The 16,206-nt window shown below is 38.8% G+C and overlaps 1 protein-coding gene across 1 annotated transcript; it reads right to left on the bottom strand.

Moving 5' to 3' along the window:
• Window positions 1–629: 629 nt before the first annotated feature.
• LOC122760834 (homer protein homolog 2-like) lies at window positions 630–12,587 on the bottom strand (the record flags this gene model as incomplete). The annotated part of the gene is made up of 5 exons (XM_044016014.1): window positions 630–786; window positions 2,638–2,777; window positions 3,593–3,685; window positions 4,113–4,244; window positions 12,366–12,587. Coding segments are annotated over 5 exons (744 nt in total), but the record flags the coding sequence as incomplete, so codon positions are not given.
• Between the last annotated feature and the right edge of the window lie 3,619 nt (window positions 12,588–16,206).

The raw sequence follows: 16,206 nt of genomic DNA, 5'->3' as shown, positions 1-16,206 counted from the left end.
CAGTAACAGCCCACATTGATTATGAAATTAAAACAATTCTATTTTTATAGACTTGGAGCCAAGAATCTGGTGTGGAGAACACAAGCTGATAAAATGCGTAGACAGACAGACCGACCGACCGACCTTTGTTGAGTGTTTTACTCATCGCACTTCATAAATAATAATAATAACAATAATACTAATAATAATAATGATAAACATGGTATGGCTGTCATAAATAAACAAATCAATTATTTAAGTATAAAGTGTTAACGTCATCCTGCTTAAAGATTTGATGCTAACATAAGTTGGAAAATTACTCAGGAAAATTGACCACGATCGGAAAATAATAAGAAATTAAGAGGCCAATGTGAATGCTGCGTTGACTGATCACATAATAATTTAATTTAATTTAATTTAAAACACTCACTGCTATGCCGCCATATTGGGAGAAAATGATGAAATAAAAATAAATATCTACTTTTATGCTAAGTTCTTGGCCAGGAAAGGCCTGGCTCATGGTGCAGTTTTCTTTAGGTTTTTTTTAATAAAAGAGGCACCTGTTTTTCTGAACTGTCACCTTTTCACAGAGCAGGATCAATGGTTTCATGTCCATCATTTAACTCCCAGGACATGAACAGTAGATTTACCTTTTCCCTGAGTGTGTCACTTTCTGCCTTGCAGACACCGAGTTGTTTCTTCCAGCTCTCTACATTAGATGAAGACTCCTGGAGTGCGTCCACCAGTCTGGCATTATTTTCTCTTAAAGTCTGCAGCTCCGTTTCCCACTTTTTGGCGTTGGTGTTGCTGTCAGACAGGAGACACAGAAGGAGAGAGAGAGGGAGAGGGAGAGAGAGAGAGCAAGAGAGAGAGAGAGAGATGCAGAAGCAGTGTTATTAATGGATGGTTAGTGCTGAAACGCCTGCAGCTTGTGCTCACAAACATGACACATAATGCTACATATTCCATAACTATTTAATGAAATGAAATGTACATCAAACTGTCAAGCTGTGTTCAGACAGTAAAAAAAAGAGAAAATAATAAGCGGGCAAAACCTCAAAGGTCTGTCAGAGCACAGAGTTTGTTTCTGTCATATCAATATGGCTGGAGAGGTTTGGATGTATATTTAGCATGCATCACTGCCCCCTTCCTTATGCATGGCTGAGTTTAAGTGTGCTACTCTGTCAAATGTGGACAGACTTGCACGGTAGCATTCTGCAGTTCGCCACTACAGTACCACAGCTCTGACACATTTTAAGGAAAAGGAAATCCAAAATGCAGAGTGAAGAGAATAAAAAGGGTCAAAGGCAGGAGGAGTGATGACGGGCCAAAAACTGTAATATTCACAGACAAATCTTGAGAACAGAGCTGCAACTAATGATTATTTTACTAATTGAATAATTTGTTCATTATTTTCTCGATGAATTAGTTGTTTAATTGAAAAATGTTTTTCAAACCTGTTAATGATGATGTAAATGATGATGAAACCAAATATTTTTGAATGATTTCCAAAAAATATTGACATTTAAGACACTAAGAAATCTAAAAACTTGATTTAATTCTTAAAAAAAACACTTCAAGCGATTAATCGATTGTCAAATATAATAATCGAATAATGTGAGCTCTCTGCTAATGAACCGTTTATATCTCTGTGTACAAATACACATCTGCAATGTACTAAGTAGCAATACATATAATTAATGCCAAATTAGATTATACTGTGCTGGAATTTTGATATAAAATAAAGGAAATATCTATTTATTAAAAGGAAAAACTGCTACAAAAACTAATAGACTTGGAAAACTAAGTGTTACCAACCCAAGCAGATGTTCATTAATTCACATTTTCTTGTGCACCCTAAGACTTATGTATCTGCTAGTTTTGCTAATTGGTCTTTGGCCTGGATTAAATACATTTTTTTTGTGATCCAGTGCTAAATCTGGGTAACTTAACTGCTGGCAGTTTTATACTGCTCCGATGCCCCGGGATCATTTTAATCCCATCTGGAATTACATCTGGTGCTTTATGCAATTACTAATTAATACTGTCAGACTACAAAGGCCACATTTTGAAATAGTGGAGATGAGCAGCATTTAATCATTTGATTAAATTATTTCTAAGATATCTGGATCCTCACAGCAACACTGAAATGAAGTGGGAGAACATTTGAGCAAAATATGGAGCCAAGACAACAAAATGTAAAAACAGCTGAAGAGCCGCTCTGGCGAGATCAAGAGGCCTTTTTTTGTACAATTTGGATAACTCTCAATGAATGATATGCTCGGTAATATACTGAGTACTTGCCATAAACTTAGTGCTTATCTACTACACTTGTTGTATGTTCAAATAATCCATCCCAAAATCTAGGTATTTTTCTGTGTTTATCCATTTAACACATCCAGTGTTTCCTCTAGATGTTTTTTTCCAGCAGTTCTCATAAGAATGTCACAACTGATTTGTTTAAGTCAAAACAGTTAAAAATTAACTCATCGTTTTATATTTTGACTTTTATATTTTGATATAATTATTATTGGCACACTGTTATTAAAGATGGGGTGAAGTTCTGGCAGCAGTGGCGTACCAAATTAATATAGGGAAAACACGAACATCATGTGCATTTTATTTTGCCCAGTGTTTTCATGAAATTAAAAGCCTTACCTCAGTTCTACTGCACTTTTGAGCTGTTCATTCTCAGTCTGCAGCTGAACATCCTCTGGACCGACATGCGAGATTTTCTCATCGTCTGTGCCATTAATGCTGGATGCCTGATTGGTGGAGGGCGTGTCACGTCCAGACTCCTGGCAGGAGACAGTGGAACACTTGTTATGACTCAAAGTTGGTTCTGAGCTTTCCAAGGCTACATCCACACTAGTTCATTTAGTGAAGTAGTGTGTAGTAGTTCATTTAAATGTAGTTGATTTAAAAACAAACTTTAAGTGAAAACTACCTGCTTGCATCACAGCTGATGACTAGATCATTTCCTTTTTGATCTTCTATAGTAAAATGCAGCCCAGGCATTCCTCTCACATCAGAAGGAGAATGTATGTGTTTTAAACAAAAATAGAGAAGTGTTGACGTGTCCCAGTGTGAAAAGAGGCCGTGTGCTTCTTTCAATGAAACTGTAAAAAAAATCTGGACACGTCGGCGATGACAGCGGAGGAGTGAAGAAAAACTGTTGCCAGTATTGATCACGTCTGTGAGTCCTGCCATCTGGAGTCAGAGCAGGCAGAGAGCTGACCTGACAGATAATTACCAAACCACAAGGACTGGAAATCAAATCGGTTCACTCGCCAGCAGAAAATTGTTTTTATTATTGTTATATTATTATTCTCATTTGCTTTGTCATTGATTGCCGTGGTGCCTGCCAGGCAGCTATTGACTAAGAATGACTATCAACCTCTCACTCATAATGACTCAGTCTCACCAGAAGCTGTCTCACAGACACAGAATCTGGGTGTTTGAATCATCTCATGCGTGTGAAGAGAAGTGAGGTTAAACTGAACCGTGTGAATTACTTGCTTCTTTTCTGCAGTGCTCTATGTAGACGTCCACAGTCACTGAAGGGAAAAAAGTACTCAATCAGAATGTTAGACAGCACAGTGATGTAATTTACCTGGGAGTGATTACTCAGTGTCTCCACCTTCTCCTGAGACTTGTCCCTCGCTAGCTTGGCAGCTTCCTTCACCTCCTGGAACTTCTCAGCAAACTGGAAATATTAAAGGAGATGTGAACGAGCTGTGGTCATGAGTAGCTGACAGTACAAGCTGATGTGTCATTCACAGCTTGGCTCTTCTTAAAACAATTTGTGTGATCACAGAAATAATTGACTCCATAATGATAGCGAGGATTTGAGAATTCTTTTCCAATAGCTTCAGTTCACCACATTCAATGTTAAAAAACATCTATTAACTGTCACACTTGAGTTTTAGGACAAGCACATGATCCACTGATGCCTAGTGCTTGCACATTGTGTGAACTGTTGGGTTTCTCTGCTCTCATTGATGTTGTCTATGTACAGTGCCTTGAGATAAGGTATGTTATGATGTGGCGCTATACAAATAAAATTTAATTGAAGTTGCTTGTCACTGTGAGTTTATGTGTTGCTTCAGAAATGTTTCCCCTCTCTCTCTTACCTTAGACAGTTGCTGCTCTGAAGCGAAGCCCAGTCCAAACACAGTGTTGGCCCTGCTGTCTGCCCACTGACCAAACTTCTGCGATGTCTTGGTGAACGTCATGTTGGGTGTGATGGTGCTGTTGATGATCACCTGTTAGGATGAAACTTCATAAATATCACTTGTTTCGAGCCTTACTGAAAATGGTTCTGGAAATGTGCTATATTATAGTTTTAAAGGATAACTGCATTCTGGCCCCTTCTTTTACGTACACCCCTACAACTGCTCGTTAAAACAAATAACTAAATCAGGCAATCACGTGGCAGCAGCCCAAAGCATGTAGGCATGTACAACAAGTGACTAGACAGGCAACTGAGTACCAAACTCATTCCAGTATGGTTTGGTGTGGTACACCACATTATGGTTTGGAATGGTAAAGCCCTGTTGTCAGGCTTGTGTTTTGCATAACAACAAACGATGACAACAAACTTGTCACAACAGACAACAATGGACATCCATATGAGAATAGACTTTTGGCATTGAAGAGAAAGACAGCCAAAAAAAGGGAATGACGTTTTTCTGCAGCCCAATCAGCCGGTCTCACTTCAACCTGACCGTACCATTGTACTCTGGTACCACAAGGGATGCCAAAAATGGAATGGTTGGGGCTGGTTATTTTGGTACAATTCCTAATGGAAACACATACTGTACCAAACTGAACTGCTCTACTCAAGCTACTGGAAACATGGCTATACATAACCATCTCTAGGGTTTACAAAGAATGGCCAGAAAAAGACAATATCCAGTGAGCAGCTGTTCACTTGGCTTGTTGATGCTGATTTGAGAGGATAGTAATGCAACACTAACTCAAATAGCCACTTTTCTACAACTTAAGTATGTAGAAGAGCTCCAGCAGCAGAGGACCACTTTGTGTGCCACTCCGGCTACTTAATTGGGTTTCCTGTATACCTAAAAAAAGGTCAGTGACGATGAGTGTAGGTCTTAGCATATGACGTGGCATACTACTGTCAGTTCATATCTGCTACTGTGTTTAAATTGCAAGTCGTATTCACCAAAGATATATTAGAGAAGGAGCTCCAGCAGCTGCATTCACATCATGAATAGTCCTATTGATTCAGTGAAGGACAATCGTCTATTGTGGCTCCACTGATACCAAAGCAAAGCTGTAACTCACTGCTCATGTGTTTCAAGATGCCCACACTGACAACTATGTCATGACAGTCAAAGACAAAGGCATGTTTCACATTACAATCAGATTAAATGTTACATAATATCATACACTGCAACTGTCTGAACAAAAAAAAAACTTCAACAGCAATAGACCTTCTATATTAAAAGTAAAGAAATGAATGAAGCTGCTATCACTGAAATACATGTTAATTGCTCTATATTCTGACAGTGATCAGTGACCTAGAGTGTTGGCCCAGCCAAGACAAAAAATCTAGAATAAAAAGTATTTCACCGCTTAATCCAATTAGAAGCCAAAACTCCACAAAGAGGACACGCCAACCAAACCAAACTCATTTAATAGGTTAAGTAGGGAGGTAGGGGCTTAACCCTGTAAAACCCAAGGGTTAAACCACCATCAAAATCAGTTACCCCAGTTTAAAACAAGGCCTCAGGACATTTCCCAGTGACCTGAGCATTCACCTCAACCAGTGAAGTTATTACGAGAGAAAGAAAGAGTGACCGACAAGGAAAGCTATTTCCACATTTAGATTCCAAAAATAAAATTGCTGCCGTGGTTAAAAAAAATTACACACGGGGGTCAGGAACAAAATTGTATTTTGTAATCTGGATAAATTACCTCACCTCGTTTGTTATATCAACAACCTCGACCAAGTTAACATTCTGCTGGTTTGTGTGAGGGCATCCTTGGTTGGAGTCAAGTTTCTGGCCTGGATTATGGTTTCACTCTGCCCACGCAGCCAATGCTGTTGCTCTGTTGATGTACAGTTGAATGCAAAACATGACGTTCTGCTATAAACACTGTTGTTTGTTGTTAAACCACTTCACAGATGAAAGTAGAGACCGTGCCTTGAATTGTCGGCTTCCACCGTTACAATTCCAGAAGTCAACAAAAATGTAGCCTGTAGGGGCCAAACAGGAGAAACATACTCTTGAGGCTAATTTAAAAGATACTTAACTAATGTCAAGGATCCCAAACCTTGGTTGACATCAAATTTGAGGACTTTTGGGCCTTGAGAATTTTTTTCCCAAATTCACAAACTTTCAAGGATTTTAAGGATCTTGTAATATGTGAAAATATATTGGTGTATATTACATTCACACATAACATGCCCACTCAGTTCAAACAGCAAGTAAAAATAATATGGGTGTGAGGTGCAAATAAAATAAGATTTACTAGAGATCATATCAAAGTAGTGTAGGTCAAAACAAGTTTCCCCTCCCCATAAAACCAAATTTAACCCCAGGTGAAAACCATAGGGTGGCAGGACATGGGTATTAGGGCTGGATGATACTGCAAAAAATGACAAATAGACAATAAATCACAACAGAAATGTTTAACTGAACTGAGATCAAACCAAATTTACCTTAATTATACTATACCTACTTTTATAGTATATAGAAAGAGTTTATTGCCAAGCCCAAATGAATTTGATGCTTGTTTTTGGTCATAATTTTTCTTAACCAATTGCAAAAGATATATTTTAAGAAAAAAAATATTCTGGCATTCAGACTATGTGGTGTTGACCACTGACCCATTGACCTCTTAGTAATCAAATTACAGTCTCCTCTTTACAGAACATTCACCTGTTGTAGCTATGCAGTCAATCAGCTGTCCGAAAACATTTGCTGTAGTCTAAATTTGTGCCTTGTGCATTCAATGGCATCAGTAAAAACCAATCAATTTTAAAGCACTGTGTCTAATCCTAAAAGAGCAACTACATATGCATGTAAACACAAGCTGCTACAACTGCACATGTACACAAACCCCAGCCATACTACCAAGATATGAGAGCTTGAACAGCACATGCAAATTGCCAACAATCAAGAACAACAGAAGACAGTTTAATAACAGTGCAGCCTTTGTTTCATAGCAACATGGCTCTGAACACAGAATTCAAGAATTCAAATTGATGACAGACTTGCGTCCTTCTCTACACCCCCACTTCTCCCTCTCCCATCTTCCCATTCACTTGCACTTTGCATTGCATTATCACTGGACACAGATGCAGAAAAAGCAGAGGGTGGGCTAAACAAATCAGCAGATAAGTATGCAATCAAGACACTCTTAGACATTTGTGTCTCATTCAGAAGACTGCTAATGGCCCCTAAAGGGATATCAATGAACAGACAAAAGAAAAAAGACCCATATTATTGCAAAGATTACAGCCACACACTCATTGGGCTGAATTCCTGCATCTAGGGTTTATTTGGAGAGTGGCAGTAAACCAAGGTCTCTGCAATCCAGTTTAAAAAATATCATTGTTCAGGGGCTTCATCAAAACAGAGGTGACCTATTTTCCCCAGAGATGAACCAAAGCAAAGCCTGAAGATTTCTTGCATGTCTCACCTTGAGCAGTTGAGTGAATATGTAACTGACACTGAGAGACAAAGTGTTAAGATAGGATGTAGGTTTACTGATCACTAGACAAATTAGGCCAGTGCCGAAACAATATTCATGCAAGACTGACAACAATTCTGCAATTGCAGCTTTAAATTGTTGCTGCTTAATCAAGACAGTCAATCAATATCAATACTGTACAACGACATCACTCGGCATTACTGATCATGTATTATTAGAGAGACATGGGAAGAAACAGGTGTCAACAAAAGTAATGGTCGGTAAATTAATATTATCAGGTTGCCCTCATCTCTGTGACCGTGTGTGCTGGCAGACATTAGTGTATGACTCAGAGAGTGGGAGGGTGTGACAGTGGGGGGTGGCAAGCAGAGTGACGTTGGCAGCTGTGCGGGTGGTGGTGAGCTAGGGCTGAGGATCAAGTGGCACAGGAGGTGCAGCATGAATCCCGGCTGGCCAACAGCCCCGACGGTCACTTAGAAACTTCTCCCCCACCTGATTACGTGTCTGCAGATAAAGTGCGCTGAATCCACAGAGATAGTTAAGCACAATTAGAGGCCGAACATGGGGGAAGAGGTTAGGGGATGGGAAGAGGTCACTTTTCAAACAGCAGCAAATGCCAGTGGATTTTGGCAAAGCTGGAAAAAAGCAGCAGCTTCTGACAAAACATAATATGTCTTAGTTTTTTTAGGGAGCCAAAAAACAAGAATATCTTGTAAATACATTTTACATTAAAGTGCGGGTAAAACAAATGCAGAGATTGTACTTTTAACACGTTATATAATAGGGTTACAGTTTCTTCTTTAGGTGCGTCTTGCTGTACCTGATTGTAATTTGAAATTTGAAAGGTGTATTGTCACATAAAGAAAATTGATAAAGCCAAGTCTTGACAGTTTACTAGTCTTTTTTAAGACGGAGGTTTATAAAGTAAACATAGATCATGTTTGTTTATCATTGTAACAGTCTGTTTTTTCCCCTGGCCAAATAGTACAATGCAGCATTGCAGTGCTGAATGTGGTGTTCTCTAAACTGATTTTCCTCATATTGGAGTTTCACAGTAGCTCACAGCAGCTTTGGAGTGAATACACCATAATCCATATAAATAATTGTTTTGGGACCTGTATCAACCCAGTGCATTCACTCATCATGACAGCTGAGTATACAATAAAGTACTCAACTTTGTTTTATTAATTCACCCAAAAAACAACATAAGTGTTGGTGAACAGCAAAGCACACATGTCCCCCAGTAGACAAACTTCTTCCTCATAATGGCAACAAAACTGTGCGACACATAAGCAAGGTAACATTTGGGTACAAAGGTGCAGCAGCAAGTTTATAGCACAAGGTGATAATAACGATGGCTGTGACGGATAAGAGACATATGAGGCTAATCATTTTTTTTTAATATTAAAAACAAAAGAATAGAAAATAGGATTTTCTTCAATCATTTCATGTTAGATGAAAAAGTTATCACACTTGGTTCACACTGTTGACAAAGAGCAAGAGTCAAAAGTGCTGATGTGCTCCTCTACTAATTGTGTCACCATCAGCGATTCACCCAGCCACCAGACTGATGAATATAAACTGACAGTAATCTCATAGTTAGTGTGCACAGCAGCACAGACTCCTAGACACAGACCTATTCTCCTAGACATCTCCCGCAGCCAGTGTACAAACTACAAACTATATTTAACACCCAAGCAAAGAAAGTGGTGCAAGGACCCGATTGAAACTGAAGTTCTGATTATTTTTTTCTTTAGCTCGTTTCACATTTATCTCCAAATGAATTACTTGCTTGAACACTTAACATAACTCAACTCTCTAAATGTGTCAGGGGTCATGAAAATCTACATATTTTCAAGGCCATGGATGTAGTGAAATGAATTGTGACAGATGCAACTCAGCTGTTACAGTTACAGCAGTGTTGTGGTGTTTGTAAGAACTTTACAACATTTAAAAATTATTCACGTTGGTTGCGGTTGCTTCACACCATGACGTGCATTGTCGGGTGCAAAGGCCCATCCAGTGATGCTTGCAGCCCTAGTTAACATGTTATTTGTTACTTTTCCTCACTTCTGTCTTTCATGTCTTTAAATTTTTTTTTTATATATTTATATCTCAGTGTAGCTGCTGTCTGCAGAGATTTAATGACAAATACTGTCTCAAGGTTGCCAGAGCGTAAAGAGACAGGAGAACAGCAGAGTGAGGAATCCTGGCCTTGACAATGACAACACCATAAAACAGAAATGACTGGAAGTAGATTTCCAATCTCATATCTAATAAAGAAAACAGATTTTTTCTTTTGATAGGGGAATTGAAAGAGAAAACATGCCTTTACTGTCAGCTCTATAAGTGCTGCTTGGTGACATAACAGATTAGAGTCTAGTATCTCTGCCTTGTAGTTGTGGGATGAGAGATGTTTTGAAGCTAACCGAGCTTGACTCAACGTGAACAGGAGAGCAAAGCTTTGTAGTTTTCTAAGATCAAATCTTGGATCTTTTGGTGTGTGTGTGTGGACAGGCGTTCAGGTTGGGCGACTTCAAAGGAAAAGGGTTAGGAACCACTGCTTCAATGCATAAACTTGATATGAATGGCTAGCGCTTGTATTGGTATATTTGCATAGCGTGATATTAATGGCCGCCCGTCGTCCTGCTGCATGGAAAGAACATTTCTCAACATCTGCCATACGCAGCACAAGCAAAAGGGAAGCACCAAAAAATGCAGTTTGACAACAGTTGAAGAATTTTAGCCGCACCTCACCCACGTATGTGTATGTACGGCTTTTACAGTGCCAACAATCAAGCAGGCTTTTTGCATTGTGAGGCCAACAAAACGTTGCCAATTTTGTCTATTCAAACACACATATACAGTACATTGGGTTAGCACTGATTTTTCACTTTCACATCATCCCTACAAGATTGTCTCTATGTGGCCTTGTGATGGACTGGCGACCTATCCAGGGTGTACCTATGTCAGCTGGGATTGGCACCAGCAACCCCCAAAGATGGAGGGATGGACTTTCTAACATCAACAGAAAATGCTTGTAAGGCAAACATGGTGCATGCACAGTCAGGACAGTATCTCTATTGAGTTAATACCCACCACAGCAGCTGGGTTTGTAATCCTAGCACTTAAACAGAGTGTGGAATAAAATGACCAAACATGAGGACAAAAGCAAATGTGAGCAAATGCCAACCTGCTCACCCTCTGAGGAGTCTCTGCAGGTAAATCTGATTTGAGAGTGTGGAGAGGTGATTGCCTGCCATCAGAGGGATACCACCATCATAACTCTCCCACAGTTTTCACACAGACAAAGAGACTCTGATTGCCATGGAAACACATAATCTACTCTTATAGTTAGCAGAGGAAGAAGATGTCAGGTACGGTATATATCGGCATATTTCGTGTGGTTTCCATTATCACATGCATGATTTAAACTTAACCTCATGCTGTTTTCCTGACAACTCAAAATCACTTTGGAAAAATCTGCTGATTTTTACTTGACAGTGTTCACAAACCCTACATATTCTACACTGAAGCTATTCATCATTCCATAACACACTCAGGTGAAAAATAATTCAAAGGAAATCTATTAGATTTGACTGAGAGTGAATGCTGATCCACAGGGACCAGCATTTAAAAGCTCTACAGTCCTTGATGGTGATTACTGTCAACTGTTTGTTGATGAGAGCAAATTACAGATAATGATTATAACAGGAACTCGACAGGCATCTTATTAATTTGTTAGAGGGGTTGTTGATGAAACTCGTACATTTGTAAGACCTTGAAACCAACACATCCGTTTTAAAGGGGACCATTAGACCTTTTTCACAGCAGCCATTTTGACATGAAATATGAGCTCAACACAGGTGTCACTTCATCACATAAATTAAAGGTCTGCACAAAGAACAAACTCATTTCGTCAACAGTAAAGCAAGTGTTGACTTACTATCTCATGTCAAAGTGGCTGCTGTACTCAAGACACTTTGCCAGGATGTACACAAATAATTCTGACACTTGTCTGTTATTTATATGGCTTGAGTTGTTTGTTGATGCATTGAGTGGATGTATGTAGGACAGCAATTAATGATCATTTAATATCAATTAATCTTTTGATTAGGGCTATAACTAACAATTTTTTTCATAAACGATTAAACTGTGGATTATTTTCTTTATATGGAAACCAGAAAATATTCACATTTAAACAGCTTAAAAATCAGAAAGAATGTTGTAATTGCTACAAAAAATAATTGCGTAATTGTTTCAGCCCTACTTTTGATTATTTATTTGATTAATCAAATAATTGCTTGGTCAATAAAAAAAAATGTTGATCAGTATTTTCTAAACCTGAACAAATGTCTTACTTTGCTAGTAATCCACAAATAATTGGGTTAAGGTTAAATTGTCTGTGTTGGTGCAATAAAGGTCGAAAGGTCATTTGAATTAATCGTCGTTGAAACTAAAAGTTGATTAATCAATCAAAGATAAATTGACAGTGATTCTAGATTTAGATTAGATTTTCAAATGTGAACATTTGTTGGTTTCATGATTCATTCAACATTCAAAAATGTTTTTGTGTTTTTGTTAGGTTAATGTGGCAAGAGCAGCAAATTGAGAACTTTTTAAGAGATCCTACATCTCGTGAGAGCCGCTGAACGATTCCAGTCACCTGCTTTTGAAACAGTAGCCTTCTCAGACACACATACCTTGGATCCATCCACGCTGATAATGCGATAGCTGTTGCGTGTGCTGTCATAAAAATAGGAGACAGTGACGGCCTGCTTGCTGGCAGGAACCCAGTTCTTCTTGGTAGTTGGGTCGATCTGGAAGACATGGGCCCTGGTGGTGTAGATCGGCTGTTCCCTGGAGAGCAGAGGACAAACGAGAGACACAGAATGAGGAGGAGGTATGCAGGTTAAGAGGCGCAATATGTGATATTAAAGCAACGGATCAATCAGCCACGTTCCACAATTTATGTCCATGATGTTCACACTTTAAGTGCATACCATGTTCTTAATGCCCCTTTATCACATTACAGCTGGTGTGTCTTCAAAGAATCAGGGTCCTTAGAGTCTCAGCATGGACAACACTTGATAAAATAACACAAACCATAAACCCTCACAGTAACCCAAAGCTATTAGCACATCAACGCCCTCTCTGTCTTCTCATAGGTGACAGTAACATGTATCTCTTGTTTGTGTGAGACAATTCTATGTATCTGTTGTTTGATGGAAGATTTCCCCTGAGCACCAAACACTGACAATAACATAAATCAAACAAGACTCACTGTCTCCTCGGAGCAAAAAAAAACAACAAAAAAAACCCATGATCTTCAAATTCAAGTTTTTGTCAGTGGAGTGAAGACATGAACATGTAGACAGAGTTTCCTGACATACACTGTATATATAAAAAAAAAAAAACATGTGTCCATCTGTGGACTGGTTTAAAATATTTCATACCAGTAAAACCATAATTAAGAATTAAATACTGCATTATACAGTATTTTGGTACAGAGATCTGCTGTATCTGTTTTCTATAACACAGCAGTTAAACAGATAAACAAACACAATCATCAGCAGTGAAGATGTGGTTTTGTGCACATATTCACTGTTGATGATTTTTGCTTGTTTGAAAAGGTGTAGGCTGAAGCTGCAGCTTTCTGCACCTACACTTTGTCACAACACACTAACTTTCTGATCAAAGAGTTTTTGTCTTTGCCTACACTATTGTACATTCTAACAGGGAGCCTCAGTCATCTTTACAGAGGAAAATGCAACTGTACTGGGAATCTTCATGTTAACATGACTTTCATTCATCATGACAGTGATAGGATTTCATGGTTGTCACATCATCTTGGTAAATGCAAATTGTTTTGAAATCCTTCTATCTAGGGGATGGTTTCAACTAAAATTCTGGGTATTTTACCAAAATTGAGCTAAGCCCAAAATAGAAGTGGCTATAAAAACAGCTCAACAATGAAGACAGTGATGGGCAAAAGTTCAAAATTAGACCATGTCTCTTGGAGAGGGTGAAGCAAAGTGCCTCTCCCAGCTATGAGCAGCCTGTATGATTCAGAAGAGCATCATCATAGGGATAAAAAGAGGAGGATTGGGCTGACGAATACAGTGCAGACAACGCTTCTAATCTTAGTGGCATCCTTACAAACAAGTACTGTCAATAGACTGTGATCGTGAAATACCTTCACCAAGCACTTTATTAGGAATATCTGTACACCTGCTAATTAAATTACACAATCACTCAAAAAAAAAACTGGCAACAGTGGAGAGCCTATAGTCATGCTGATACTATGCAGTCACCTTTGTGCCACATTGTTGAGCAAATACGTTTGTACGTGCATACTTTGTTTTGCTGATAAAGAATGTTGTATAGGTGGCTACACTGAGCAAATACTAATCCACTTTGATAGACCAGCACCATCTCTTGGTGCTATTTTAGTCAATATTTTTTACAGAGTTCACACAGTACAGCCTGTAGCTGGTCCATCAAGTGATGTGATTACAGGGACAGTCAGTGCTGGGCCGAGCGAGCAGACAGGGGAAGAGTTGAGAGTACAACAGAGTGCAAGAGCAGATCACTTTTGCCAAGTAAGAAACCTTAAGAATGCATGTACAAAACAAAGAATTAACATACCATTGGGAGTATGCATGTACAAAACACACTTGTCCAGATCCAGATCTTAACATAAACATTGAAACAGGGAAAGAAGCTATGGGGAGCAGTAAAGCAACTTGGAATGCAGTACATATATTGAACTTTGCGTTAGATAGGCTAAAACAGCAGAGGATGACATCAAGTTTCACTGCTGTCAGCTAGTAATGGAGATCTGAGGCTGCAGTGGACTCAAAAAACCTGAGGAGTCAAAATGAAAAACACAGTCTAATCTGCAGTTTTGGGATTTCTGCTGGGGCAGGATGTAACTCAATGAACCTAGACTGCCATGCATCAACAGCTAAACATGGTGGTATTGGCAGTAATGTATTGATAAAGAGATCTCTTTAGAAAGCACACACAACAATCAACAATAACAATAACATCATCATCATCATCAACAATAATATCATCAATATCATCAACATCACTTTATCATCATCATCATCATCATCACACACACACACAAAGCTGCGTGTGATACAGAAACCCATTGTCAATTCAATTTTAGTCATCAGTATGTGGTCTTAGGTTGGATATATGCAAAATATTACGCAGCTTTTTTATCTGTAGTGAGTTCCAGTAGCTGCCATCATGCAACGACCTGTCACGAATTTGGTCATGGGTCACCAGAATCAAAACCAAATAGTTGCTGATTAGTTGCTTTCGAGTGTCAAACAATGTTTTACTAAATCAGTAATAAGACGATGTTAAATTATTTTGTGGAGCTGGATTAAACCTTGGCAAAAGTACAAAGCACAAAGTTCATAAACAGTGACAGATTGAAAAGTTAATTAAAGAAGTCGGTGTGTAAACTTTTTCCAACTTCTTTAATTGGCACACAATCTGTCGCACTGTTTATAGATCAGAGCTTTTGTGCTGTACTTTGCCAAAGGTTTAATCAGGCTCCACACCAAAAATAATTTAAACATCGTCTTATTACTGATTTAGTAAAACATTGTTTGTACTCAAGCAACTAATCAATCAATAACTGTGCTGTTAAGGATGATGCCCGAGTCCGTTCATTGGCTTATACAGTGTAATTATTAAAAGTCAGCGCTGTAACAGAATGGCTTATAGACATCAATGACTCTGAAGTCATCACTGCCAGCGTGTTGAGCTCCATTATGAATAACATGTGCGTGCCGTGCACACACAGTCGATGTGCGTTGCCTTCATAAGTAGCTCTATAGACCACAGAGGCGATCACGTGTTTGTGGAGCAACACGGGGAGGCAGTCACATGTGACTGTGTGACTTCCATCTTCCCACATCCCTAATATCGCTTATTAATTGTGTAAGAAAAAGAAAAAAAAAAGACACTTCAATGTGTAAACAAGATAAGGTTGAAGTAGTCGAAGTGAAGTGATTCATAGTATCTATTCTAATGTGACCGCTTGTTGTTTATCCAGACTAGTATATTTGTATCCCGCTTAGTGGTTTGGAACATACTGGTGTACATGGTCCGTCTCATGGTCCTTACATGAGGAGACAATCACAGAATCAACAGCAGTAAGTCATTAGAGAAGACCACAAACAATAAGGTAAAACCCACAAACTCCTGGTTGTTACTGTAGAGCAGCCCACGGGCCACATACGGCCCTTTGAGCATCCCTATCCGGCCCGCGGTATGTCAGTCATAAACACAGATGAACAAGTATTTATGCTGCGCATGCAATACAACTGTGTTGCTTTTATTTTGAAAAAGCCTGACGTATGGACGCACGTATCTGGTGACTCTCGCCGTCATTGTTGCCTCATTGTTGAAAAGTAGAACAGCATATTTATTGTCAAAGTTTTATTAAATACCTACCTTACATTCATTATCTACATTTATAATTGCCTGAGTAATGTAAACAGAGCTATTACTGACTGCAAA

The sequence above is a fragment of the Solea senegalensis genome, unplaced genomic scaffold, assembly GCF_019176455.1.
Source record: "Solea senegalensis isolate Sse05_10M unplaced genomic scaffold, IFAPA_SoseM_1 scf7180000014078, whole genome shotgun sequence".
Lineage (NCBI taxonomy): Eukaryota > Metazoa > Chordata > Actinopteri > Pleuronectiformes > Soleidae > Solea > Solea senegalensis.
This window is presented reverse-complemented; position numbering and strand designations above follow the sequence as displayed.